This window comes from Oryza brachyantha, chromosome 4, assembly GCF_000231095.2.
Source record: "Oryza brachyantha chromosome 4, ObraRS2, whole genome shotgun sequence".
Classification (NCBI taxonomy): Eukaryota; Viridiplantae; Streptophyta; class Magnoliopsida; order Poales; family Poaceae; genus Oryza; species Oryza brachyantha.
Window position 1 is genome coordinate 21,290,361 of NC_023166.2, and position 24,957 is coordinate 21,315,317.

The 24,957-nt window shown below is 41.8% G+C and overlaps 2 protein-coding genes and 1 long non-coding RNA gene across 4 annotated transcripts; 2 read left to right on the forward strand and 1 right to left on the reverse strand.

Annotated features, from left to right (window-relative positions):
• Positions 1 to 1,767: 1,767 nt before the first annotated feature.
• LOC102702371 lies at positions 1,768 to 5,957 on the reverse strand. The gene is made up of 3 exons (XR_423461.3): positions 4,711 to 5,957; positions 4,485 to 4,532; positions 1,768 to 3,924 (listed from the first exon to the last, which is right to left on the reverse strand). It is a non-coding gene; the product is annotated as an uncharacterized LOC102702371 (long non-coding RNA).
• A 10,116-nt stretch (positions 5,958 to 16,073) lies between these two features.
• Positions 16,074 to 22,875, forward strand: LOC102711257 (probable serine/threonine-protein kinase BSK3). 2 transcript variants are annotated; one of them, XM_040523127.1, is made up of 12 exons: positions 16,074 to 16,314; positions 16,408 to 16,535; positions 16,941 to 17,161; positions 18,118 to 18,253; positions 18,622 to 18,755; positions 18,835 to 18,940; positions 19,541 to 19,626; positions 20,079 to 20,267; positions 20,565 to 20,729; positions 21,258 to 21,371; positions 21,618 to 21,906; positions 22,327 to 22,875. In XM_040523127.1, exons 2-11 carry the CDS (start codon positions 16,445 to 16,447, stop codon positions 21,858 to 21,860), a joined length of 1,485 nt encoding a protein of 494 aa, XP_040379061.1. In that variant the 5' UTR covers positions 16,074 to 16,314; positions 16,408 to 16,444; the 3' UTR covers positions 21,861 to 21,906; positions 22,327 to 22,875. The 2 variants fall into 2 exon arrangements, with proteins under 2 accessions (XP_040379061.1, XP_015692209.1); XM_015836723.2 differs by having other exon boundaries at positions 16,074 to 16,289.
• A 797-nt stretch (positions 22,876 to 23,672) lies between these two features.
• LOC107304134 (casparian strip membrane protein 1) lies at positions 23,673 to 24,884 on the forward strand. Its single transcript, XM_040522981.1, has 3 exons — positions 23,673 to 24,001; positions 24,104 to 24,227; positions 24,327 to 24,884. Exons 1-3 carry the CDS (start codon positions 23,673 to 23,675, stop codon positions 24,540 to 24,542), a joined length of 669 nt encoding a protein of 222 aa, XP_040378915.1. The 3' UTR covers positions 24,543 to 24,884.
• The last annotated feature ends 73 nt before the right edge of the window (positions 24,885 to 24,957 follow it).

Consider the following 24,957-nt stretch of genomic DNA (forward strand, 5'->3'; position numbering starts at 1 on the left):
ACCTTTTCCTGGTTTTCAAGCCTTGCTGCTTCCCGATCGAGCTTCGCCTGACCAACGGGCAACACGGCGCCGGATGTCACACGAGCCTCTTGCTTTGCTTGGGTTGCTGCACTGCCGACTGCTCGGTGCCCAAACTGGTCTAGGTACGAAAATACACCAAGTTTTAACATACTTTTTCCTTGAAAATCGGTTTTATGTTGTATGGATAGATTTGTCTAAATCTGTGTTCGTCACACGTGGAGAATTGTGTAGTCAACTAAAAATGTACATGTGGAATCGTTTTAGGAACAGTGATTTCCTATCCTCGCTCACGATTCTGTTACAACAACAAAAGATTATATTTATCAAGAAAATATTGAGGTAAATCATTTTGAACAAAATCTGAAATTCAAATATATACATTACATGTTACACATTATAAGACTTTCTGGCTTTGACTACTTTTATATGTGTAGTAATGAATCTAGACACATATATCAAACATATACATTTATACATAGATAAATCTGGACAAACTCATAATGTCTATAATATACATTGATACATGTACGCAATCTCTTCCTCTATACCTTCCCCGTGAAAGAAAGGTAATGGGTCGAGTTGGACATAGACAGATCAAATATATATCTAACCAGATATCAACCATCATCCGTCCAATTCATGTCTGATAGCGTTGGTGGGTAAAACTCTTTGGCAGCACATGTCCGTCAGGCATGGATATGTTAGCAAAACTCAATGAGTGTCACATGAGTAATATATTGGTAGATGAGTAATTGAGTAAAAAGTAGCATGATCAATAGATTATACAATTACCTCCAATACTTTAAAAGAGCAACACACATTTTCACAAAGCTAGATAGTTTAATTAAAGTTCAAGATTTTAATGGTCAGGGAAAATTAGGTAAGCGACGGGCCAAATAAACCTCTATAGAGATATCGGGTTGAACATATGTTACCCCTGGGTAAAACATAAAACAGCTACCGCCCTATTGGGTTTTTAGATCAGTTCTCAAGTCTATTTTCAATATTTACACATCTGTAAAATCAATTTCCTCATATCCTATGGTTCGGGTAGAAATATATGTTCCAAATATAAGTTATTCGGTTTTATGACTATTTTAGAGGAGGGTGTAATTTGTGTGCTCGGTATTTTTTGGATGGAACCAATAAGGATTATGTGAGTGAAAAATTAGCATTAGTTGGAGATGCTCTTAGAGTTTTGTCCAAATTTAACATTCACAAATTTGGTCATGTAAATAGCATATCTGACATTTCTACGTGATTCAACCGAAGTAACCATGTTACAAGATATAAGCACATATAGGTTGTTTAGCAGGGATTAATGTTGAGACAAAAAATTTATAGTACCATCAATAAATGAGAAATGAATAGAGATAAGAGGGTAGTTGGAAATAAAATAATAAGAATTAATAAGATGTGGTTATATGACAAATAGTATTGTAAATAGTGACATGAATGGTCACATTATGGTACAAGATTCAAATAATAGAAATGTTTATATTTTTTAACATGAGGAGTATTTGTTATTTAGAACATACATGGTCAAACTTTTAGAATTCCAACAATCAAATTCATATCAGAATATGTTTTTAAAATGTACTAACAAGTTATGAAATTATGATAGTACGTTGGAATGCAAAGTTATACATATTTAGTTTTTAAACCCATCATTAGAGATATCGCCGATGTTAGGAATTTCAAAAGTTTAACTGAATTATCATTCCAAACGTCAATTATTTTTTTTACAGAACAGGGCAATTCCTTTTCTTTTATCCATAAGTCCAGTTCAACAAATTATAGTGACTTGTAAGCCACAGATAAAACAGTAACTCAAATATCAAGAGCATCGTAGACTGAAATGTAGAATCGACCGATGGTCAGCTACTTGCAGGGTCATCGGTGGATGAATCGGTAGCTAGTGGTGGATGGCTCACAGGTCACAAACAAGTGAGAAATGTTGCTGCCTGGCCAGAGATAATAATATTCCAATTTCCAGGCAATGTCTCTTTCTACTACTGCGCAGAGTACCACTGGCAATTTGCAGCGAGTGTGCAACCGACGGTCAGATGTTTGTGCCGTGCGGCGGCCACTTGGGAAATCACGTCGACGCGGCCGCCGGTCGACGTCTCGCGAGCCCCCTCCGTCGAGAGCACGACACGTCCAAGTTGCATCCGCGCGCGCTTGGCCCCACCCGCCGGGCCGCCACTCTGAATATATGCAACCCATGCATGCATGCACATCCATCGATCGATCGATGATCGATCATGATCATTCGATCATTTCCGTGAATAATGGCTGTCCAATCCAATGATCAACTTGTCAACCGATGGATGGATGGATATCTCGTCACCGATACATCATATCTCTCGTCCACGGCGCCCTGCATGCCAAGGAACCCAAACCCAGCCATAGTCTCGCCGCCATTACTCCTGGATTCCAGGACGTCGTCCGTCCAGTCCAGTCCAGCCTTGCGGTGCGACGAAGCCATCGCGTTTCTTGGTTTTGCTTGCCAGAGTGGATATGATATGCACCAGCGGCGGCGGATTACCAGCGTCCGCCCGTTATCCGTGGCGTGCACTGGCTCGGCAGTGGATAAGCGGCCGGCGATACCAACCAACTCCAACAGTGACTGCTCCTGCTGCCTGCTGCTTTGCCCTGCCTTGGATTGGATTGGAATCCTCCACGTCCACGACCACGCCCCGCGCCGCGCACATGGATGAGGAGGAGGAGGAGAGACCGAGAGGGGCACACGGGTTGGGCCATGTGGTGGTCTCGTGGATGGATGTGCAAGTTGCTTCACGGAACCAGCGAGCCACCGAAAGCAACGCCCCGCTGCTGCTACGAGCGACCAATCAACCAACCCAACCACCCAGACTTCCTGCCTGGGCCGTATGGCCGCGGTATGCGTCGTGGATACATCGTGTCAGGAGTCTGGACAATGTTACGGCCCATCAGGCACCTGGGGTTTCACTGCCTCGTGGGCTGGGCTTCAGAATTCTTGTCGTGAATTTGAGATTTTCTTGAAAGAAATTTTCCTTTGACATGAAGTGAAGGAAATCATCACCAACAAGTTTAAAAACATCACATATTTCCTCAGTTTTCATCTTTGTTAAACAGTTGATCGAATATATACTGCATGTTATACTGCACTTAGCCATTGGGCAAAAGAAAATGGATACTGATCAGCCAGGAGAGATCAGAAAGCTAGCAGACCGCTCAGCTCAAGAGCCCAGGCAGGCATTCAGAGTAGTTCAGCTGTTCAGCCGTGAGAACAGCCCGGCTTGCATACATATCTTACCATCATCATAAATGGAACTTGCCCGGACTCCATATGTTTTACCCCTGTCGGTCAAAACAGCTTCTTTCACCGCCAAGTATGAACTTCAAGCAGACAAACACAGTTCAAAATGTAATGCGTTACTTATAATTTGTCGATAGCTTAATTAAAATGGGTTTTCTGGACAATGTTCTGTAATTAATTTATGTAATCGGTCGTTTTTTATGGGCTCAATTTCTCTTGCAAAGATTACTTATTTTGTTAGATATATATGCGTGGGGAAGAAAATCTAGATAGGTACGCGTGAGCCAGTTTCTTGGCTCTTTTCTTGATGACAATCGAATCTTAATTTATTGGTAGCATCAGTGCAATGAGTTGCGAGATGCGTACTCTGGTCACTTTTAAGCAACAAGGCCAGGGAATAATGCTCATAAAAAGCAAGATCAGAAAAAGGAAGAAGCAAATTTCCAATGAGCTAGCTTATTATTATAGGCATATTATATCACCATTCGATGTCCTGTACCGTGTAAAAGTTTCATGCAAAACAAGTTCTCCACGTTTCCTTCTCCACTTTATATCGATCCCTTTCGCTTCAATTTATACATCACCAATCAAACCACTTGATCCTGTTGGATGCACAGCAAATTAAATTAAGTGTGAACAGTGGCGATGACGATCCTGCAACTACACTTACGATCGATCGATCATGGTGGTTTTTTTTTAATTGAGAAACAAGTAGTACCTATACATCTTGTTTTGTCTAATCTATCTTAACACAATGAGAGTTACATAGGGTGACTAGTTCTACTTCCTCCATCCCTAAATGTTTGACACCATTGATTTTTTTATACATGTTTGACTATTCGTCTTATTTAAAAAATTTACATAATTATTAATTATTTTTATATCATTATATTTATTATTAAATATACTTTATGCATATATATTGCTCTATATATTTTATAATTTTTTAATAAGACGAATAGTCAAACGTGTATAAAATTCAATAATGTCGAACATTTAGAGATGAAGGGAGTACTATATACACGTGCATGCGTGTGTGTGTTTTTGTTATCATATACATATAGGTGTTAACAGCCAAACTTACTGGTAATAATAAAATAACATGCGGAAAACAAAGACATGCAGGACGCAATTGCATGTTGTTATGTTCAAGAATTAATACCTTGTTGTGTCTAACAGCTAGCTAGCTTGCACCTGCAGTTCAGGACTACTGAAAACCAGTATTTGCATAAACGAATTAGATGTCATTCGTTCTCATCAACATATATAAAAGAAAGTAGCCCTCTATTACTCAATACTGCTGTTGTTTTTCTTGCTGGGACTGATCAACTTAATACTGACAGTTGAGCATGCATATATACCTGCAGTGAATCGTATACTATACACACCTGTGCGCCTCCCTGGGATTCGATCATCTCCTGAATGGAGCAGCGGATTATATTGAAGTCGGCGATGGACGCAGCAAGCCGGCAAGCGCATGAAGGGGGGAAAGAGTTAGCTAGGTATAAATGGAAGGAAAGGATGAGGAGGCGGAAGCAAGTGGAAAATTCCAAAGGGATTGCACTGATCGATCTCGCACGCGAGTCGTCTCGTGCATGCGTGTATGTTTCAGATGCACACACAGGCAGCAGCAGCTGATCGAGATAGCTAGCTAGCCCAGATCAATGCGATCCCTTTGGAGTCTTCCGCTAGTTTCCTCAGGTCGATCGGTTGAGTTGCCAACTGATTAACTCACTCTCTCATACCAGAGGCTAATTGTAACGCATGCATTGCACTAGCTAATTAACTCTCATATCTGTTGCAGCCAGCTGCTATCTAGCTAGGTAAACTACTAACTAAGCTAAGGTAGTAGTATTACTAGGTTATGGAGCCTGGAGAGGAGATCGATCAATCGATCGAGGCAGGCGGCGTTTATAAGGAGGTAGGTAGTTAGCTGAGCCTGAGTGCAGGTGTGTGCAATGGCGGCATGGAGATCGAGATTGATATAGAGAGAAGCTTAAGGGGAGAGAGAGAGAGGAAATGGAGGCAAGCTGGAAGAGGGTGATAGCTACAGGGCAGGAGATGGAGAAGCGGAGAAGCTATAGCTCGCTCGCTCGATCGATCGATCACAGCTTGGGGGTGTGAAGGCGAAGGCCATCGAGAGGGATGGGCCGGGGAACACGAGGGCCCACCACGGAGATGCTAGTGTACCCAATGTCTAGCGTACTACTTCTACCCACTCCCCTGTTGACCTCACCCTCTCTTGCACTGCTGCTCATCTTCTTTTTCTTTTTTACGAATTTACCCCTCGCAATGCTCGTTAAGAGGAAATTATTGATGATCCAGAATGTAAAAATAGTCGATCATGAGTATCCAGTCTTCGTCCATAGTGAAATGGCTATTCATTGACCGATTTATATGAACTTCTATATCTGCATTTGTTCTTTGGGTGCACAGCTAGCTCTCGTAAAAAATTGTTATCTGCATGCAAGCATGCGAGTGAGTAGCACTTGTTACTTGTACATTGTTTAAATATTAAGATTGCCTTTGCTCAGGGTTAAATTGATGAACAGCATGCTTGCGTTAGCCCCAAGCTTCTTAATTATCAGCTTCTTAGTACTATTATTTAAATATACAAAGCTAGCTAGCTTTAATTATTTGTCCGTTACGTCCTTGAGGCTTCAGCTACATAGCATACTCTCCATGTTGCAGTTAAAACACACACCTAGCTTCCCTTTTTTAAAAAAATTTAAGGCGGATGGAGTAAGTCGGGATATGGCCACTGGCCCGGTACGCGCGTACGTGCGGGGGGCTACACTGATGGCCGTAGCCACCGGACGCGATTCATTGCATATGCATGGTTATTGCACATTTGCATATGGGTCGTCGTCGTTGGCCATCCCATATTGCAGCTCACGCGCGTCCGAATGCTCTCCAAATATCGATCGATCACTAGCTGCCGGCCGGCCTTCGCTGGCAACCTAGCGACTTGGTAGGCAGCATGCAGGTAGGCAGAACCATACGTACGCTCTCTCCGTTTTTTTTTAATTGGCACTGTTAATTTTTATATATACATTTGAATATTCGTCTTTTATTTTTTTATAAATATGCAAATTTATAAGTTATTTTAAAGTTATTTAATAATAAATTAAATTATAATAAAATAATTATTAATTATATGAAGTTTTTAGTGAGGTGAATGATCACCGAAAATTTAACGGTGACAAATAGAAAAAATAGAGTAGTATAATACTACGTGGATCCTCAAAACCGGAGGCGATCACATGGAACAAGATATTAATCAATCTCCAAAGTGACACATGCACGTATGTATGCACAGACAGCACAGGGAGGGCATGCATGCATCCGAATCATCCGATAGAAAGAAAAGAAAAGGAGGACCAAATGGTTGGCTGGGCCTGCCTCTCTTGATTGTACTGCCACATTAGGCATGTATGGTCGCACATGCATGCAACTTGCAAATGGATTAATTAACCCGGGGTGTAGAGCTAGCACCGGACCGGACCCGATCATCCGTGCAGTGCAACGATGTCCCCCAACAATACGATCGATGGGTAGAGTTGACGCACGCACGCACGCATAACCCTGCAGGACAGACAAGCTCTAAACCCACCATTAATCATACCCTGGCCCAGATCAGATTTTATTAAGCAATCTGATGCCTGACTAATTGCACCGTGAGTGATGAGTTCAGGTCCTACTTCCTAGTCCATCACTAACACGAGCTAGCAAACCCTCTGTTAGGGCACCTCTAATGCTAAGTGTTTGGAAAGGTGTTTAAAAACAGCGATAGCTCAGCACTATACTTAAGAACATATTTAAGCACCTGCACCTCTATTTAGCACCGTATTGAAGGTGCCCTTAATGCATACAGTCTGTTTTATCAAAAATCTGTTCAGCTACGATATAGTTCTAAATACAGAGTATTCTACAAAGGCAGTTTTATATATACTCCATGTGTTTAAAATCTAAACATTTTAATTCAAATCTTGTTTAACAATATAAAATTTCTAACACTATTTAGATTACTGCTTCCATTTCGTATTATAAGTCATTTTAGATTTATTCTAAGTCAAAATCTTTTTAAATTTGATCAATTTTATAGGAAAAATATATTAATATATGTAACATCAAGTTTTATTAAACCCACCATATATATATATATATATATATATATATATATATATAATCACTTATGCTATTACATCTTTTTTGGATGAAATATTGTAATATTTTCCTATAAACTTCGTCAAATTTGATGAGCTTCGACGTAGGACAAACCTAAAGTAATTTATAATACAAAACAAACATCGTTATCTTTTTACTTATGCTTACATTTACACGCCCAAATTTTAATTTTTAATTTTTAATTTGGAGTTGATTTAGGGTTTTTTAACGAAGTTTATTTTCCAACCTTATCTTCTAAATCGTTAGGAATAGGTATATAAAATTTTTATTCAGAAATTTTTATTCATTTGCAAATATGATGTTTAATTTTTTTGCATAAAAAAGCCAAACGATATCACCAAAAAACTTTATTTATCTAATTGATCACTTAAATTCCATCATATATTCACATCTTACCTCCACCTAATGTTCCACCTACATTTACTAAGAAGCATCCGTTTTTTTCTTTTTAACATTCATCGATGTCAGAAATCCTTATACGGTAACCGGGGGGGGGGGGGGGGGGTTTCACAGTGGACAGCAGTAATTGAGTACCACAGTCTCCAGAGTTCAAAAGAAAAGGATGAAGGACAAAGGGGGCATTTTGGTCATTCCAGAGAGAGGGAGGCAGGGCCAAGCTAGAGTGGTCCAAACACCAAAGCAAACAAGGTCCAAAAAGGCAGCACAGCTCCAATGGATTCCGCCGTGCCGTGCCGTGCCGTGCTACAGAAAACAAGGACGTGTGCTCAACCATTTTGTTCACAACCCCCGGACGCAGAAAAAGACCCGTTCCTGGTGTGGTGCCTGCCTGGAGCCACCGAAACTGGACCCAGCACGCAGACTCCAATATCGATCGATCTGTTATACTCAGACTTTAGTATTTTTGAACAATTTCTTACTAACTAGTAGCTTGATATATACTCGAGAGCATATTTCTATGTCAGCCCACTGTACATCACTACATTTGACGGACGGACACAGTAGTGCCGTATGGAAATCTCGATCGTGATGGGGCATCATCCCCGTCGAACAGTGAGCAGCATTAATTCTGGATAGATAGAGAGTTATGAGAGGATTTTCTTTTCTTTAACGGCTTGTTTGGAACAAACGAATTTTAAAGCAATTTTATAGGGTATAAGTAATTTGGGGAAACAGATCCATATACGCTCATTTGGATCAAAGGATTGAATCCTTTGGAATCCATATGGAATGACCTAAAACATAGAAATTTTTGAGGAAATCTACCATGAGCTTAAACCTATTAGAAATTTTTCTTTCTGTCATATTCTCTCCAAATTCTACATGATTTCCCATTGAAGTAACCAAACAACATGAATATTTTAGGATTCTATAGGACCAAATTGGCATGACATCCTAAATCATGTTTTTTTTTCTATTTATGTGTTTTTCAAATCATGCGTTTCAAAAAAGCTCTAATTTAATTCGCAAACAAAGCAACAACCACACCTCCATCATCTTTTGACTTTTAGATCACTATGAACACGTAGATAAAAATTTTATTCGTAAATTATTTTTCGTTTGTAAATATATTGTTTGATCTTTTTCACCAACAATTTAAAAGATGGCCCCCTATCCATCGTTAACACTCCTTGCAACTAGACCAATGACAGTCGACGACGACTTTGTTGCGTTCGTTTGAGAACACGTCCAAGTTAAAATGGCCGTTGGTTTTTCTGGGTAAATTATTTGAGTTCTCAGGGACCGCCAAAACCAGAGAGAGAGAGAGAGAGGACACTACATGCATCTGTGGTCCACGCGTGCAACCAGCCGGCCGTGTCGGATTCTGCAGTGCAAGTTGCCAAACCTACCAAATTCACTCAGGAGGAGGACCCTTTCTACCCTACATTTGCACCCCATTTCTCTCTAGTTAAATTAACCATCTGTTTCTCCCTATAATCATCACACTTATACCTGTGCACCTACCGAGTTCTTCAGTTCACACGGATTTTCTGTTACTATATCTATATTAGGATTTCATGAGCCATCAACTCATGATGCATTCCAAAATTATAAAATACGCCTAAAAGGCAGGCTATATGTTTGATGAAAGAAAGAGAGAGAGAAAATAAAAAGAAAGTGCCACGTACGGCTGACGGAATCAGATCGTAGGCGTAGCTGGACCTGGAATGCTGGCTGGATAGCAAGGCACGTAGTACCAGTATACTGTACACCAGTACACTGGCAGATGGTGTCCCTGCGTATTTGTTTCCGTATGCATATGGTGCGTGTGTGTGCCCAAGTGGGGGCCCACGTGGCAAACCTTCCCCAAGACAAGCATCATGTGAAGTGTCTGAGCAGCTGAGGGGTAGGCCCACCGAGCCCGGCCCACTTTGGCCCACAAAACAGAACCGGCCCCACACGCTGTGAGCTTACGTCCTTCTGCCCTCCTATTGTGGCTCACGCGGGCCTCCACGTCGGACCCATCTGTTCTTTCAAAGTTCTTCCCCGCCATCATTCATTCACTTCTTCCCTACCCTTCGCACTCTTTTACGCGCCGTTCTTTACCGAGGTTAACTAACTCAGATTCTCTTTTTTTACGAAATGGTGTATATTTTACGAAAATTTTATATAAGAAAGTTGATTTAGAAATACCGTATTAATTTATTTTTTAAGTTTTTCAATAACTAATAATTAATTAATTAATCATATACTAATCCACTCCCGTTTTACGTTTTACGTGCTGGTTACTTACCTCCCGTAAGAACACGGCCTACTTCCATTCTTACGCAGCGTATGAACTATCCCAAAGTTTTATCTCATGCATTGTGTAATAAATACACAAAAAGGGTAAGATGACACTGAGAAATAAACTAACAGACAAAGAAAATCATGGTATATTGATCTAGCTATATGCATTCTTCAGATTTTTCTATGCATGCAGTAAAACTTGACCGCAAAAAACCTCTGTGGTTTGAACATGAAGCAACATAATGTAGACAGCTCATGTGATTTGGACAGATCACTTACCTGTAGAAGACATGACCGAGTCCAGTCTAAAATTTCTAGAATCCCATATGAGAAAATTTCCATCCTGCCTTTTTGTTTTCGCAACTTTCAATCCAAGACGGTATCTCCTTTGAATTCCTGCATTGCCTGCAAAAGATGAGGCAAGCTTTTAGATACCTGCCTTTTCCTATGTTCTGGACCGAGTAATAAAAAAAAGAGGCAAAACAGTGACATGATTCCACCTTTTGAAATGACTTGTTCTCAGACGGAAATGCTCCACTTCTTGCCCAATTACATAATCAGGGCAAATGCAAAGTTCTTGCAAGTCACTACCACTTTGTGCAGCCACTTTGAGGGCACTAGTTGCGAAGCAGATCTCCAAGGATGCACGCAGTAACAGCAGTTAGTCAAGTATATAGAGTTGTTTCCTGTCCATGAAAAGCAACTTTCAGCAGCTCCTTCAAAGTGATGACAAGGGCAAGCAATTGAAAGAAGATATTTATTTGGAGCATCAGGTAGGTTGGTGTTCGAATTTTCAGCAAGACCAATCAAACAAAAATATAACAAGTAATATAATTTTCCAAGACAACTTTATCTACTTGAATATTCCTAGATATATAGACTTCACACTGTCTTGTGAACCACTTTCAAGGGCTAAGGTTCCTGTTCAAATTCTTTTAGCAGGCAATATGCTCCTAGTTTCTTGATTGCAAACATTTTTTTAAAAAAAATTCAAACAAGAATTATCTTCTTTAACACTGAGGACAGACAGACACCAATTCAGAAACAGCGTGTGCGAGAACAACGTTTCTTTTTTTGAGAGAACAACGCTTCACTGTGGGGAAAAGTTGGCCGGCTATTTGCACCCTGCAATTACTTCAAAACAAAGTTGGCCGGCTATTTGCACCCTGCAATTACTTCAAAACAAGTGTTGGGGAAATATTTCGAGAGTTCCGTGTGAGGACTTTGGTGATGCAGGGCCACTGTTCGACAATGTCACGTTGCTTTCCCAGCTTCAGGAATGTACGAAGAAACACAGACAGCCATGCGTGGTGGGATTTGGACATGGAAAAGGACGATGAGGACGATTGATTGTCGGGCATTTGATGAAAGGAAACAGACCAAACCAGGTTACTGTGTTTTAGTTACTGTGCCAACGACGTCTTCCTCTAGGATGGAAATTTTTGACTAGTTGGTGCCAACTGCCAATCCAAGTACAGGGCTAGCCGGTGCCTACTGACCATCCACAAAAGCAATTATATTATGAAACTACCACAAGTTACTTTATGAACACAAAAGGCAAAGATGCAGAATAAAAGCTGATCTCCACATGGTTTAGTGGCATATATCAGCACCAGTCAGCATTCTGTCATGTGCACTGAAACATAAGCTAAGCAGCAGTGCATCCAATGTGGAGCATTATCAGTACTCAAACCCCAGGGCACATAAATCTATGGTAGCAGCACTGAGAATTACCTCTTGAGAAGCATTCTGCGTTCTCCCCGTAGACGCCACCAAGGTTGGCACATAACTGAGTGTTCTGAATTCTGGGTGTTGAAGAAACAACAAGAAAAAGGGCGATTCCAGTCCAGATCATCAAGCTCCCCCAATGCTGGGCAATTTATACCCTGGAGAAAGTTTCTGCTCGCCACTTAAAGTAAGGATGATTAGATCTATCAGAATCGCGGTGCTGAAGCAGCACCAGTGTTGAGCTGGGATGACTACCAGCTAGCTGATGCCCACACCACAGTGTTGGCATAGTGGACGGCATGAAGTCCGGCACACCAACCAGAAAGATATAGTCATGTCAGGTTGAAAGAAAGAGATCGATTGGTCCTAAAACAGCGAGATGCTCGAATCCAAACCAACAGAGACTGTAGAAGCACGGCTCGCAGCTGCATTCTTGGACAAAGGTGGAAGAGATGGTTAATCAATCCTGTGGCGATGGGTCTCAACGGACAGCGCCGATGCAATTATGGGATGTAATTCACCACAGCAAGAGGCAGGCAGGCAGGTTTGACAGGGTGCATAGTGTAACCTGAGCCTGGCCGGCATTCCGTCGAACACTTGGTGCGCGTGCGCACAGCGTGCAACGACAAGCAAAATCCCACGGAGACATCCCACGGCGCGGTGGCCCTGAGATGCAACGGAAACCAGGCATGTTTGCCGCGGCATGCCACAGCAGAATCCCATGGACGATCGCTCAAGCAGCATCGAAGAACAAGAGGAGGAAGGCAGCCCCGCGAATCCGCAGAGGCGAGGCGGGCTGAGATCAAAGTGGGCTATACATTTTATTCTTTCAGGGGCCTCAATATAAAAAGGCTTGAAAGTTCGAAGTAGGCCCATGGGCTTTCATATTCTCCACGAGGAAAAAATGTGATATCTGATGGGCTTCCCAGGGGCTGTTGACTGGGCCCGTGGGCTCTATTGACAGCTGGGCCAACACGCGTTAGTCATGACTAAAAATGCAAAATTAAATTTGTAAATCATTAATAAATAAAATTCAAATAATTCGTCAATGATAGGGTCAACGAATTGTTCCTGTTGTGGAACTTGAACCCTACATTATGGGGGAAGGTAAGTTAACACGTCATCATTGACTAATTGTGTGGTGTTATGTCAATCAGGGTCGGCAGAGATGGGAGGATACGGAAGGCCGGCCCCACGTTTTTTACTTTGATTTTCCCTATCTAGATAGATGCTCTATGCTAATTAGCTGCCAATCTTATCAAAGGTATAAACAATGCCGATTGGCAATTCGTCCAGCTCGATCTATTGGTCGATCTCCTCCACGATTACGAAAAGAAAACATTAATAATTAGTGCCATGTTAAGTTATTATCTGCTAATAGTACTAGGTATAAGAATAATGAAAAATGTTGAGCCCTGGTTTTGTTTTAGGTGCATTCGTGCAACCGCCAGCCTAGGACTAGGAGGACTATACAGAAAATAGCTGCTCCTTTTGTTTTAGCTTAATCAAATCCGATGTGATCTTGTGCGTGGTGATGATTAGTAATAGTAGCAAGCAGAGTAGTAGGACGAATCAATCGCTAATATACCATCTCGCGTAGCTGTAGTGCAGCGCATAGCGGAAGCGGACACGCAGGTTACAGATCGAACCGACCTGTTCATTTGGTGGCCCCACCTAACAGCCGCTTGGTTTGGTCGCCAGGCGCCAGCTCGGCCCAATTGCTTCACAGCACTTGAGCACCGAACGAAATTAACGGCTTATCGGAGTCCGATTGGGCTGATCGTTTGGGATAGGACTTAGGAGCCTACGACTGATCGTAGATCGTCAAAAACATGAACACCTGAGATTTTTACGTAGTAATAATTTTAAGCATGTAATAATAAAAAAAATTATATAATCATCTACTTCCTGTATCCTATAATATTCATGACATATCCTATTTCTCTCAAAATAAGTATATTTAAGTAAATTACATTATAGTTTATAAAATATAGGAAAATATATATTAAAACAAGATAAAGTAGAGAGAAAATTCTATCAGGAATTTGATGACAAAGTCGAGAATGATCTGTTTTTTATGCGTATATATAAATCGTATGAAAAATAAAGTTATTTTGTGATTAAGTGAATATAAAATTAAGTCTCATAATTAAAATTTTAGTTATGAACCGGTAAATTAAAAAGCAATGAATAATCAAGCGATGCGTACCTACGTAACGATGAAACGCTAGTGTTGCAGCATTCGATTTCAGAGATTGTATCGGACACCCAGTCCTAAGTATTTTCTCTTAGTTGGCCCCACTTAACAGCCACTTGCCTACTTGGCGTGGCCACCAGCTCATCACTCGTTACTTCACATCTCTTGGGCACTGAACATGGTTAACGGGATGTTTGAGTACTGGAATATTGGGTTAGCTCTGGCCGTTTAAGCTACGATTAATAAATCTAAAGGATGAAAATAACAATAAAATTGATTTATGTCAAACTTTCACATACGTATGTTACTAGTGGTTTGAATGATAATACTAGAAATAGACTATAATAAAAACTAAAATTAATTCCAACATCGCGTCCTTTAATCCATATTTTTTCTTATCTTATACGCATGCTTTCTTAAACTACTAAACAATATATTTTTTTTAAAAAATCCTATATAAAAGTTCATCATTTTACCTTTTCAAAATAGATTTTAACTCTATAGAAATTAATTTCATCATTTATACCATTAAATAGTTATTATAAAAATTAAATAATCTTTCATCTGAAATCCTAAAAGAACACAACCATTTGAGAATTTGATTTTTGGGTATGGCTGGTAGACAACAAGCCTAATAATCGACGCCAACATAAATTTCGTGTGAACCTGGTTCAGTTTTCGCATATGGTTTGGGTATAGCTAATTGGTTTGGTCTGGTTTGGCCGAACCGTCAGTCTGGTGACCTCATTCATCCATCAAAGTGGCCGCGCCATTTTCTCTTGTCGTAGGTTGGCTTTTGACGGATCGATCCATCCGTGCCAATATCAACATTCTTTTGGTTTCTTTTCTCCACAGGCGGATAGCTACTGCTCTCCTTCTCTTATCTTCTCTTGCATCGCTTTCGCACTTGGCAGCTTAGATTTATTGTTTTATGGTCATTTAATTCCTGTTTGTCATCGTCGCGTTATTTAATACTCCTACTAGTTATAAGCAGCAAATTTATTGCAGGAATGCACGGCCATGTCCAGGACGAACGTTATGCTGCCTGTCTGAACGTAGCACGTACGTACATGTCGTAGCGTGTACACGCTACGTTTTAATCACGGCTAGTTCACACAAGGATTTTGACTTTTGTGATCGCTAAGTCAGAATGATACTGTATTCACTAATCACTATTAGTAGTAGCTACTGTATCATTTGAACGGTGGTCAACTCAAAACCTCAAGAGAACGGCCTGCTGGTTTGCAGTAGCGCACAAAGATATGCTTTGCGGCATGTATATGGAATACTTTTTTTAAAATATGAAGAAGATTTGGTCCCCTCCTCGCACGTACCGAGAGGCTGGCAGAAAGAGAGAGCGTCGAGCCCCCTTTTCATCATTTCGTCTGCCAACGCAAACGTGCGTGTGCACGAGTTAGAACAAATTAACTACACTTTGTCATCATCAGATCAGATGCAACGTACCTAATTCTATCTCCAGCTTACAACTTCCAGCTCGTATATACAGTACAGTAGTATCTTTTTATTTATAAAGAAATATTTTCTAGATGCGGCCGCGGTGCGTCGTCACTCCGGCGACGGCACGCAGCAGCAGCGGCCGGCGGCGGGCTCGTGCGGTTACTGGAGCGGCGCACGAACTACCACGACAAAGTCGCGCTTCCCGGAGTTGAAAACGCGCCCAATTTGCCAACTTGCCGTGGCGTTTTTTTACGCCGCGGCACAGGCGCAGCAGCACAGTAACATCAGCAGAGACCAGCGGGCAGGGTAGGTAATTAAATTGATTACCGCGGGATTAAACTCGGCTCGTAATCACGCAACCAACCCGGTTGTCCCAGTCACCCAGTACAGCGCAGGCATGTCGGTATAAATAAATACTCGTATTAATATAAATCGTAAATTATTCGTTAGCAACGATAATATTCCCGGCGAAATAAACCCCATTTGATTAGCAACGGAGTTGTAGCGGTATTAGCGAATAATAGTTGCAGCGGGCAGGCCACCCAGCCAGCCTCAACCCCAACCCCAACGCCTCCTCCTCCGCAGGCGATCCCGCGACGGGGAGAAGCAGAGCGAGAGAGAGAGAGAGATCCAATCCAATCCGCCCCATCGTCTTCCCCTTCCTCCTCTCCGCGCGTCGCCGGCGCAGCTCCGGTTTCGTTTGCCCAGGCGAGTGGCCGCGCCGCGCCCTTCGGTTCGCAGATCCGAATTCCGTTTCGCTGCTCGGTCGTCTTCCCTGCTCCGCCGACTTCTCAGGGTGTGCGCTGCTTCGGTTCGCTTCCTGCAGGTGGGCGGTTGCTGAACCTGAACGGGAGAGGATCGGAATGGGCGGGCGGGTGTCCAAGGTGGTCTCCTGCTGCTGCTGCTGCCGCTCGCAGCAACACGGGGTAGTCATCGAGAGCACGGAGAAGACGGGTGGGTGATGCTTCCAGAATGATGCTCTATCTATATCCCCTTTTTCTCCTGCTATTTTTGGAGCTCGCTTTCCCTTTACGAGAGCCTGGGCGTTCGCGATCTTACTTTTTTTTTTGGCACCCCGAGTTTGCTCTATTTTCCGCTTAGATATGTTCATTAATTCGTTAAATTGGGTCGCCATCTCCACATTTGGAAGGTTGTTAAACTGACTCGGGAAGCCATTAATCTGTTCACTTGTCCATTTTATGGTGATATCTGTGTTAGTATGGTCAAACTAATTATGCTTTATGCGCACTCGTGATTTGAGGAGCAGATTAGTTTTGTTAGTCCTGCATCTTAAGAGTGATTTTGGCTGCAAGCTCGTGGTAATAGAGTAATTTGAGCGGAATACATGTTTCTGTGTAGCGGAGGAGGACCATGGGGAGTCGTATGAGCTGCCGGCCTTTCAGGAATTCTCCTTCGAGCAGCTGCGGCTGGCCACCTCAGGCTTTGCGGTGGAGAACATCGTGTCTGAGCACGGTGAGAAGGCGCCCAATGTGGTATACAAGGGGAAGCTCGATGCACAGCGCCGCATCGCTGTGAAGAGGTTCAACCGTTCCGCATGGCCTGACCCACGGCAGTTCTTGGTACCCTATTGTCTTCACCTTAATCCTTTTTGCATTCCTAACGATGTGCATTAGCTTGGTGCCAATGGTAGTTGGGCACCTGGTGGTTATTGTGGGAATGGTAGATTCTGTTCTGTTTATAAGTGGATGAATTGGTTTCTAGGTTTGGGTTGTCTCATATCATGGAGGTTGTTGATGCATACCTGTTCCTGAGATGATATGCATGCTTGTTCTTTACTTATTGGGAAATTTGCAACCGTGCCATTATAATTTTGCAAAGTTAGAAATATACCACTAGTATCTCAATGACATGTAGGGTCTACATGAGTCAATGACACGTGGGCTAGGATGGCATATCTACGATTTCGCATTATTATAATGGCATCTTTACAATTTTCCCTTACTTATTTGGCTTTTGGGTGGAATATGATGGCTTGCCGTTCAAATTGTGGCATCTGCCAACTGTTTGAACAACATATCCCTTTTGGTATGATTATTAGATTCCAATACTAAACAAGTGTCAGACAGCAATCATTACAGTTAGTATCATCATCATTTTGTGGATTATATGTTTAATTGCTAAATCACTCCATTAGTTGCTCTGTATGAGTTAGTGTCTCAGTAATTATAAAATTACTATGACCTGTTGTCAGTATTATGTAGTTTTCACTGCATTAGGTCTAGCTCTTCCTGTGGACAATGCTTTTTATGTCTTGTTATTTTGCTACACTACCATGTCATTTGTTTATGGTTTCTATTCTACATGCTATTAAAATGACAATAATGTAGAGATTTTTCTTTTGCAACTTATAGAAGCCCGTTGTCCATATTGATGGCATTTCTTGTGTATGTAAATGGTGAAATCTACGTCCTGTTTGTTGATCCAAAATTTTGTTTGCCTGCCTGCCCATATATGGCTGTGGTAAATTCTCTAAGATCATCTAATAAATATTTTGGGGGAAATAACTCTGCTTCAGGAAGAAGCTAAATCAGTTGGACAACTCCGGAGCAAAAGGTTAGCAAATTTGCTTGGCTGTTGCTGTGAAGGTGATGAGAGATTGCTTGTTGCAGAGTACATGCCCAATGACACACTAGCAAAGCATCTTTTTCATTGTAAGTAGCATTTCCTGTTGCATGCCTTATAACTTTTATGTTGTTGTTATCACATTTATAATTCTTCTGTTCATGGTTGCATTTTCTGCATCATATATAGATAGGATATCTAGAGCAGAAACTGAGAGTAAATTGTGTAGGCGGAAGACCACTACTGCAAAGACTCATGCACTCTGTATTTGAGCTTTCTTGTTGGGCCTCTAAGTTCACCAATGCATCTGAACTGAGGAGATTCATTCACATTATTTTTCCAAAATTGAAACTGCATCTCTTACCATACATTTCTGTCTTACAAAATTAATGATTTAATACCAGCAGTCCTAAGATTGATGTAATATTTTCTAACTTATTATTTTATGATTCCACAGGGGAGTCGCAAGCAATGAAATGGCCCATGAGATTAAGAGTTGTTCTCTATCTTGCTGAGGCTTTAGAATATTGCACCAGTAAGGGGCGTGCTCTGTACCATGATCTTAATGCCTACAGAGTTCTCTTTGATGACGTGAGTATCATATAGATTGTTCTTGTAATATGTTCATCTGTGTGTTTTGAAACATTTGTACCTTGTTTGCACGACGCAGGACTGTAACCCTAGGCTTTCATGTTTTGGCCTCATGAAGAACAGCCGAGATGGTAAAAGCTATAGTACCAATTTGGCATTTACTCCTCCAGAATACATGAGAACTGGTTGGTCCCTTCTTATTTTTTCCAACATCGTAAAGCTTAGTTAATTCCTTTAGTTTTGAGCGTTATAATCTATACATGATATTTCTGATCAGAAACTTAGATTGTGTTGCTTCTTTACATACCGTGAATTGAACCTTGTCCATGTAGACGTCCTTAACCTTGGTAAAGTTCGAGGGCTCAATTTTTCTCTGGAGAATTCCAATACAACGTGGTTTCAATTTATGTTAAATTTTTGCAGCATTTTCGTAACTTCCTACATTGGATTATTACAATTGTACCATAACGTTTCCTTTTGTGAAATGAATTTGCAGACCTCAACATACCATTACATTAGTACTTCTAAATTCATGGTGCTGTTATATTTTCCTTTTTAAACAGCATTTGGTTTAATGTTAGAGTCAGAATTGTACATCTATAAATAACTTATTGGAAAGCATGACCCCCCTCTCTCTTTCGTTGTACTTGGCGGCAAATTCTTATTTGGTTAATTAGGTGTAAGTTCACTGCTGTAAAAGATGAAGTGTTGTTAATTTTACTCTATAGTTTGGCTCTTAACACCACCTTCTCACTCTTACATTCACTATTTTGGTTTACCTGCAGGACGTATCACACCTGAGAGTGTCATTTACAGCTTTGGTACCTTGCTCTTGGATGTTCTTAGTGGAAAGCATATACCTCCTAGCCATGTATGACTTTGAGCTTTATCTCACCTATGCACCATTTTGCACTCACTGCCTTGGCATCCTGTCATGACTGTACAATTTGTTCTGTACGCATCCTTGAAAGAAGTTTAGCAATTTATTATATATGCAATAAGAAATGCATAAATATGAATCCTAAGTATTTCATGTATAAATTATGTCATTCAGAGAGAATGACTGGATATGTGGGTGTATTTCTATTTGCAGATGTTGTATCAATAGTACTTATTAGTTTAGACTTTTAAAGCACGAAATAATCCTAAGGAATCTAAGTAAAAGAGAACCTATTTCTCTGTACCTCTATAGAAACCTTTTATTGTACTATCAAGGATGTTAAGGCTGCTAGTTAGAACAATGGATATACCAATAAATAATTCTTCACATATCTAATTTCTTCATCTTGAACAGACTAACCAATATGGGTGCAAATATTACAGGCCCTTGACCTGATTCGAGATCGGAATTTTAACATGCTCACAGACTCCTGTTTAGAGGGTCAATTTTCAAATGAGGAAGGGACGGAATTGGTGCGGTTAGCTTCAAGATGCCTACACTATGAACCCCGTGAACGACCTAATGTAAGATCTCTGGTGCAAGCATTGGCTCCTCTTCAGAAGGATCTTGAGGTGAAGAACTTTCCTTTCTCAATCTGGTACTCTTTGAGTTAAGGTCTCCTAAATTATGTCGTGGATTTCAATATGTTCTATTTACACCTTTATGTTCAAAGTGGTTATTTCTATATCTGAACTTTGCATGTATTTGTCCCTCCCTAACCTTTCCCTGGCATATACCATTTATGCTTGAGTAGTTTTTTTAAAATGAAATTTGAATCTAACAAAATATTTAACACGGTGATTTTGGCATCCTCATTGGACTTGAAGTCTATAATATTATAATTGCAGTAATGTTGAAATGTTTTGCAGACTCCATCTTACGAACTGATGGAAATACCACGTGGTGGTGCAACATCTGTTCAATCATTGGCTCTTTCTCCTCTTGCTGAAGCTTGTTCTAGAAAGGATCTGACAGCAATACATGAAATACTAGAAAAGACGGGCTACAAGGATGATGAGGGAACAGCAAATGAGGTTAGTTATTTTCTCTTCTTGACTTTCTTTTGGGTCTTAACAGCACCTCCAGTATGATTTATGTGGGCTTTTGGTGACAATCTTTGTTTGTATGTCAACATTGATGAAACATTCTTAGAAAGTTACAAGCAAGCAAAGAAATCTTTTGTGTTGGAACAACACAAAATACTCTGCTGTTATCCTTCATGGACTCATTGCATATTTTATGTTTCACCTCAAAAAATATTCTTGGAATAGATTTTAATGTAAGGTCCTCTTCATAATCATTTCACTTTGATCCAGTGTGTTAAAGCAAAATAGTTAGTTGGAAAGTTGCACGGATGTTCTCGTGACATTTATATAGTTTCAGCATATGATGATGTGAAACCAGTTACCAGTCAGATATTGCGAGTAGTTACATATATAGATGAAACTTTATCCTGGTGAATTATTTTGCAATCATCCTCTGATTCGAGTCACCCATTGTTCCACTGAAACTGTTATAGTGTTATGCTATTGCATGATCCATTTTTCCCTTGTTTCCTGCAGCTCTCGTTTCAGATGTGGACCAATCAAATGCAAGACACATTGAACTCAAAGAAGAAGGGTGACAATGCTTTTCGACAAAAGGACTTCCCTGCTGCAATTGACTGTTATTCTCAGGTTGATTTAACATCTATCTTTCTTGTGCTATATGGGTTTGTCAGAAATGTCACGAAAGAAGCATAATCAAATGTAATAATATTGAACATAATATGAACAGTCCATTTAATCTATTGATTTTCTTAAAAGAAGGTATTTGTGAAAACATCAATTTCAGGATTGCATGACTATCTGTAGACACCATCAGTCCACAAACTTTTGAACCTCACAGCTATTGTTGACTTTGCTCCTTTTTGTTGTATGCAGTTCATTGATGTTGGCACGATGGTTTCCCCGACCATTTATGCACGGCGTTGCCTGTCATATCTGATGAATGACATGGCAGAACAAGCTCTCAGTGATGCAATGCAAGCGCTAGTAATATGTCCAACATGGCCGACTGCATTTTATCTTCAGGCTGCTGCTTTGCTTTCTTTAGGCATGGAGAATGAAGCTCAAGAAGCAATAAAGGATGGTTGTGCCCACGAGACTAGCAGCAGTGGACATTGAATATGACCGAACAGATTTGTAGTCCAGAAAATGCACATAACTTCAGGTATATGCTAATAATAAATTCTACTGCTGAAATAACCTAGTAACTCGCGAAATCAGTAGAATTTTTATGTTAGGCTAAATGGCATGAATTTGAGTGTAGCTGTGTAGGCATTAAGTCATCCCTGAAGTTTCTAAACATCTGTGTGCAGTGCAATTTCTACTGCTACACTGTGGCTAATGCAACTCAAACACCAAATATGCTAGTACCGTACTTCCTGTTTTTGCCAGAATGGCATTTACTGGTGCAACCGTTAAATCCATCAGTGCCATCACTCAGAAAAACTTATATACAACCTGAGATGCTGTTGTTATAATAGGCTCAAAATGTTCTATGAACAATGGATACTCGGAAGGAAAACATTAATACATGTGAGGTATTGTTTGCCGTGTCCTTTAGTTCACTGTTATTCTGCTTGTGCAGGTGTTATGGTGTGAACAATCATTCGACAAGGAAGCAGCTGTTGTTCATTTGTCAGTTTGGCTAGGGGTTTCTTTAACCTTTGCTCTGATTTGCACGTGCGGAAGGTCGTCCACTCGTCCCTCGTCCATATGTTCATGTAGGATGTATATATGGAAGAAAGCGACAGCAGAGACCCTGAAAGAGATTCCAAAGACAGACGTTGAAGGCGAATAAGTCCTGCAGACAGGGGGGAAGGGCAAAACTTGGTCTTGGTTCCTCCTACCCGAAAAAAAAAGGGAAAACGGAAAAAAGGGGATTGTTATCAGAAGGCATTGTTGATGTACATGTCAATCTTGCTGGTAGGCGTGTAAACTTGTACAGCAAGCGTTGTGTTTCCTTCATGTCTTTTTTCTCTTCTCTTTCTTTGGTTTTGTTTCATATGTGTTAGCCCCCATTGGTATATTCTAGAGAAGATCGTGGAATTCTTGTCAGGCGGAAATTGGCATTGTTGAAGGGCTTGGTTCATTTTCAAATCTTGCACGGTCTCGTCATCCTTGCTCCATTTGAATGTTGGTGCTGCACCGCTCGGCTATCCATTTTCAAATCAGCCGTCAAACCTCTGGGACGCACGGCACTTGAACCTTGGCGTTAGTGTGACAGGTCCAACGGCAAACACGACGAATGTGTACATGGGCACGGCGAGTTTGGTTGGCGGCAGCATCCTGCACGCACATACGCACGGCCGCGTTAAAAAAATAGATTGATATAATTTTTTAAAACAATTTCTATAGAGTTTTTAAAAAATACTGTTTAGCGGTTAGGCACGCGTGGAAAAGAAAGGAATCCTCTTCAACTCATCTGGTTAAGGCTTAAGGCTTGAGTTTAGCTTAGCCAGCGAGCCGCGAGCAAAATTCAGCCGACCGTGGGAGTTCTGTCGATTTCAGCGCCGGAGCCAGCCACAGCCAGGGTACTCCTACGTTGCGGGCTTGCCACTTTCGCAGTTTCGCTGCCAGCGCAGCGCAGAATGCATGCACGAATGAAACAACATTCTGCTGCACTTGCGATCGAATTTCGGTAGTACTACTGACCCAACCTTGTTTATTCCGCTTCACCAACGAACGCCACTTCTGTGTGTAGTAGTGCATCCGGTGTTTCACGTAGCAGTTGTCAACCACTCTTACCTGGCTACTCCCCTTTATCTCCCACACTCACTCTGTCCACGAACCACTGCACAAACATATACCTATAAAGTCCATCTCATCTGTCCATGCAGACAGCCAGCTCGTGAACGACTCTCATCTCGCAACCAAAACCACCACTCTCTCTGCTACCTGTAGCAAGAGCCAAGAGCTAGCTAGCTAGCAATCATGAGTGCCGGCGAGCCTGCCGTCAGCATCCCCATCCACGACCACGACCATGGCAAGGCCCCGGCCACTTCTTCTGCCGTGCCTCCTGTCGCGGCCGCCGCCCCGGCAGCCGCGGTGGCGTCACGCAAGGTCGGCATCCCGTTCTTCCGCCGGGGCGACCACCACCGCGGCAGCCGCTGCCTGGCGTTCCTCGACTTCATCCTGCGGATCGCCGCCTTCGGCCCCGCCCTCGCGGCGGCCATCGCCAGCGGCACGTCCGACGAGACGCTCTCCGTCTTCACCGACTTCTACCAGTTCCGCGCCAGATTCGATGACTTCCCGGCCTTCCTGTCAGTATCATACATCAACTGTCTCCAACGCATCTCAGATCAGCAATTAATCGCGTAACGGCGTGCGAACTGATCATGATCCGGAATTCCGGATGCGTGCAGGTTCTTCATGGTGGCCAACGCGATCGTGGCAGGGTACCTGGTGCTGTCCCTCCCCTTCTCCGCCGTCCTCGTGATTCGTCCCCAGACCATTGGCCTCAGGCTTCTCCTGCTCGTCTGCGACATGGTATATACACACACACACACATCTATGCAATGATCAAACTGGTTTAATTGATTTGGAGCCATGAATGGGCGGCTGGCTGATGAGCTGAGCGATTGACAGATCATGGCTGCGCTGCTGACGGCGGCGGCGGCAGCGGCGGCGGCCATCGTGGACCTGGCGCACAACGGCAACATGCGGGCCAACTGGGTGGCCATATGTATGCAGTTCCATGGCTTCTGCCAGCGCACCAGCGGCTCCGTCGTCGCCTCCTTCCTCACCGTCCTCATCCTCATGCTCCTCGTCATCTTGGGCGCCTGCTCCATCCGCAAACGCTAGCTTAAATCGTGCCTGCAATTAATATATATACACATACATGCATATATTTACGTTTGGTTTCTGCATGAATACGCGATTGAGTGAGTGCATTTTATTACAATTGTAATCTTATAATTCTTCTGTACCACATGCATTTCTGTACTTGTGAGCATTTTGCATGCATTGGTGAGTGATCGAGTGGTAGTGCATTGTACGTTCGTCTGTGCATCATCATCATCCATTGTTTCACTTAATTTCTCCATGTAAAAAAGGTCAATGGCGTGATCAGCGTGTTCTGTAATCTGAATTAAACATCCAATTCAAACACAGACATTCTGTCAACTTTGTATGGAACAAGTGTATCATATAGCTTGTTTTGCCAACACATCATTTGTGTGTTTTTTCTAATTTTTCTAAAAAAAAATTGTGAGACGGG

Coding starts and splice junctions, on each gene's coding strand:
- LOC102711257 (XM_040523127.1), top strand. CDS start 16,445: ATGGGCGGGCGGGTGTCCAAGGTGGTCTCCTGCTGCTGCTGCTGCCGC. Junction 17,162..18,117: donor CTGACCCACGGCAGTTCTTG/GTACCCTATTGT, acceptor ACTCTGCTTCAG/GAAGAAGCTAAATCAGTTGG. Junction 18,941..19,540: donor TCCAGAATACATGAGAACTG/GTTGGTCCCTTC, acceptor GTTTACCTGCAG/GACGTATCACACCTGAGAGT.
- LOC107304134 (XM_040522981.1), top strand. CDS start 23,673: ATGAGTGCCGGCGAGCCTGCCGTCAGCATCCCCATCCACGACCACGAC. Junction 24,002..24,103: donor GATGACTTCCCGGCCTTCCT/GTCAGTATCATA, acceptor GGATGCGTGCAG/GTTCTTCATGGTGGCCAACG. Junction 24,228..24,326: donor TCCTGCTCGTCTGCGACATG/GTATATACACAC, acceptor AGCGATTGACAG/ATCATGGCTGCGCTGCTGAC.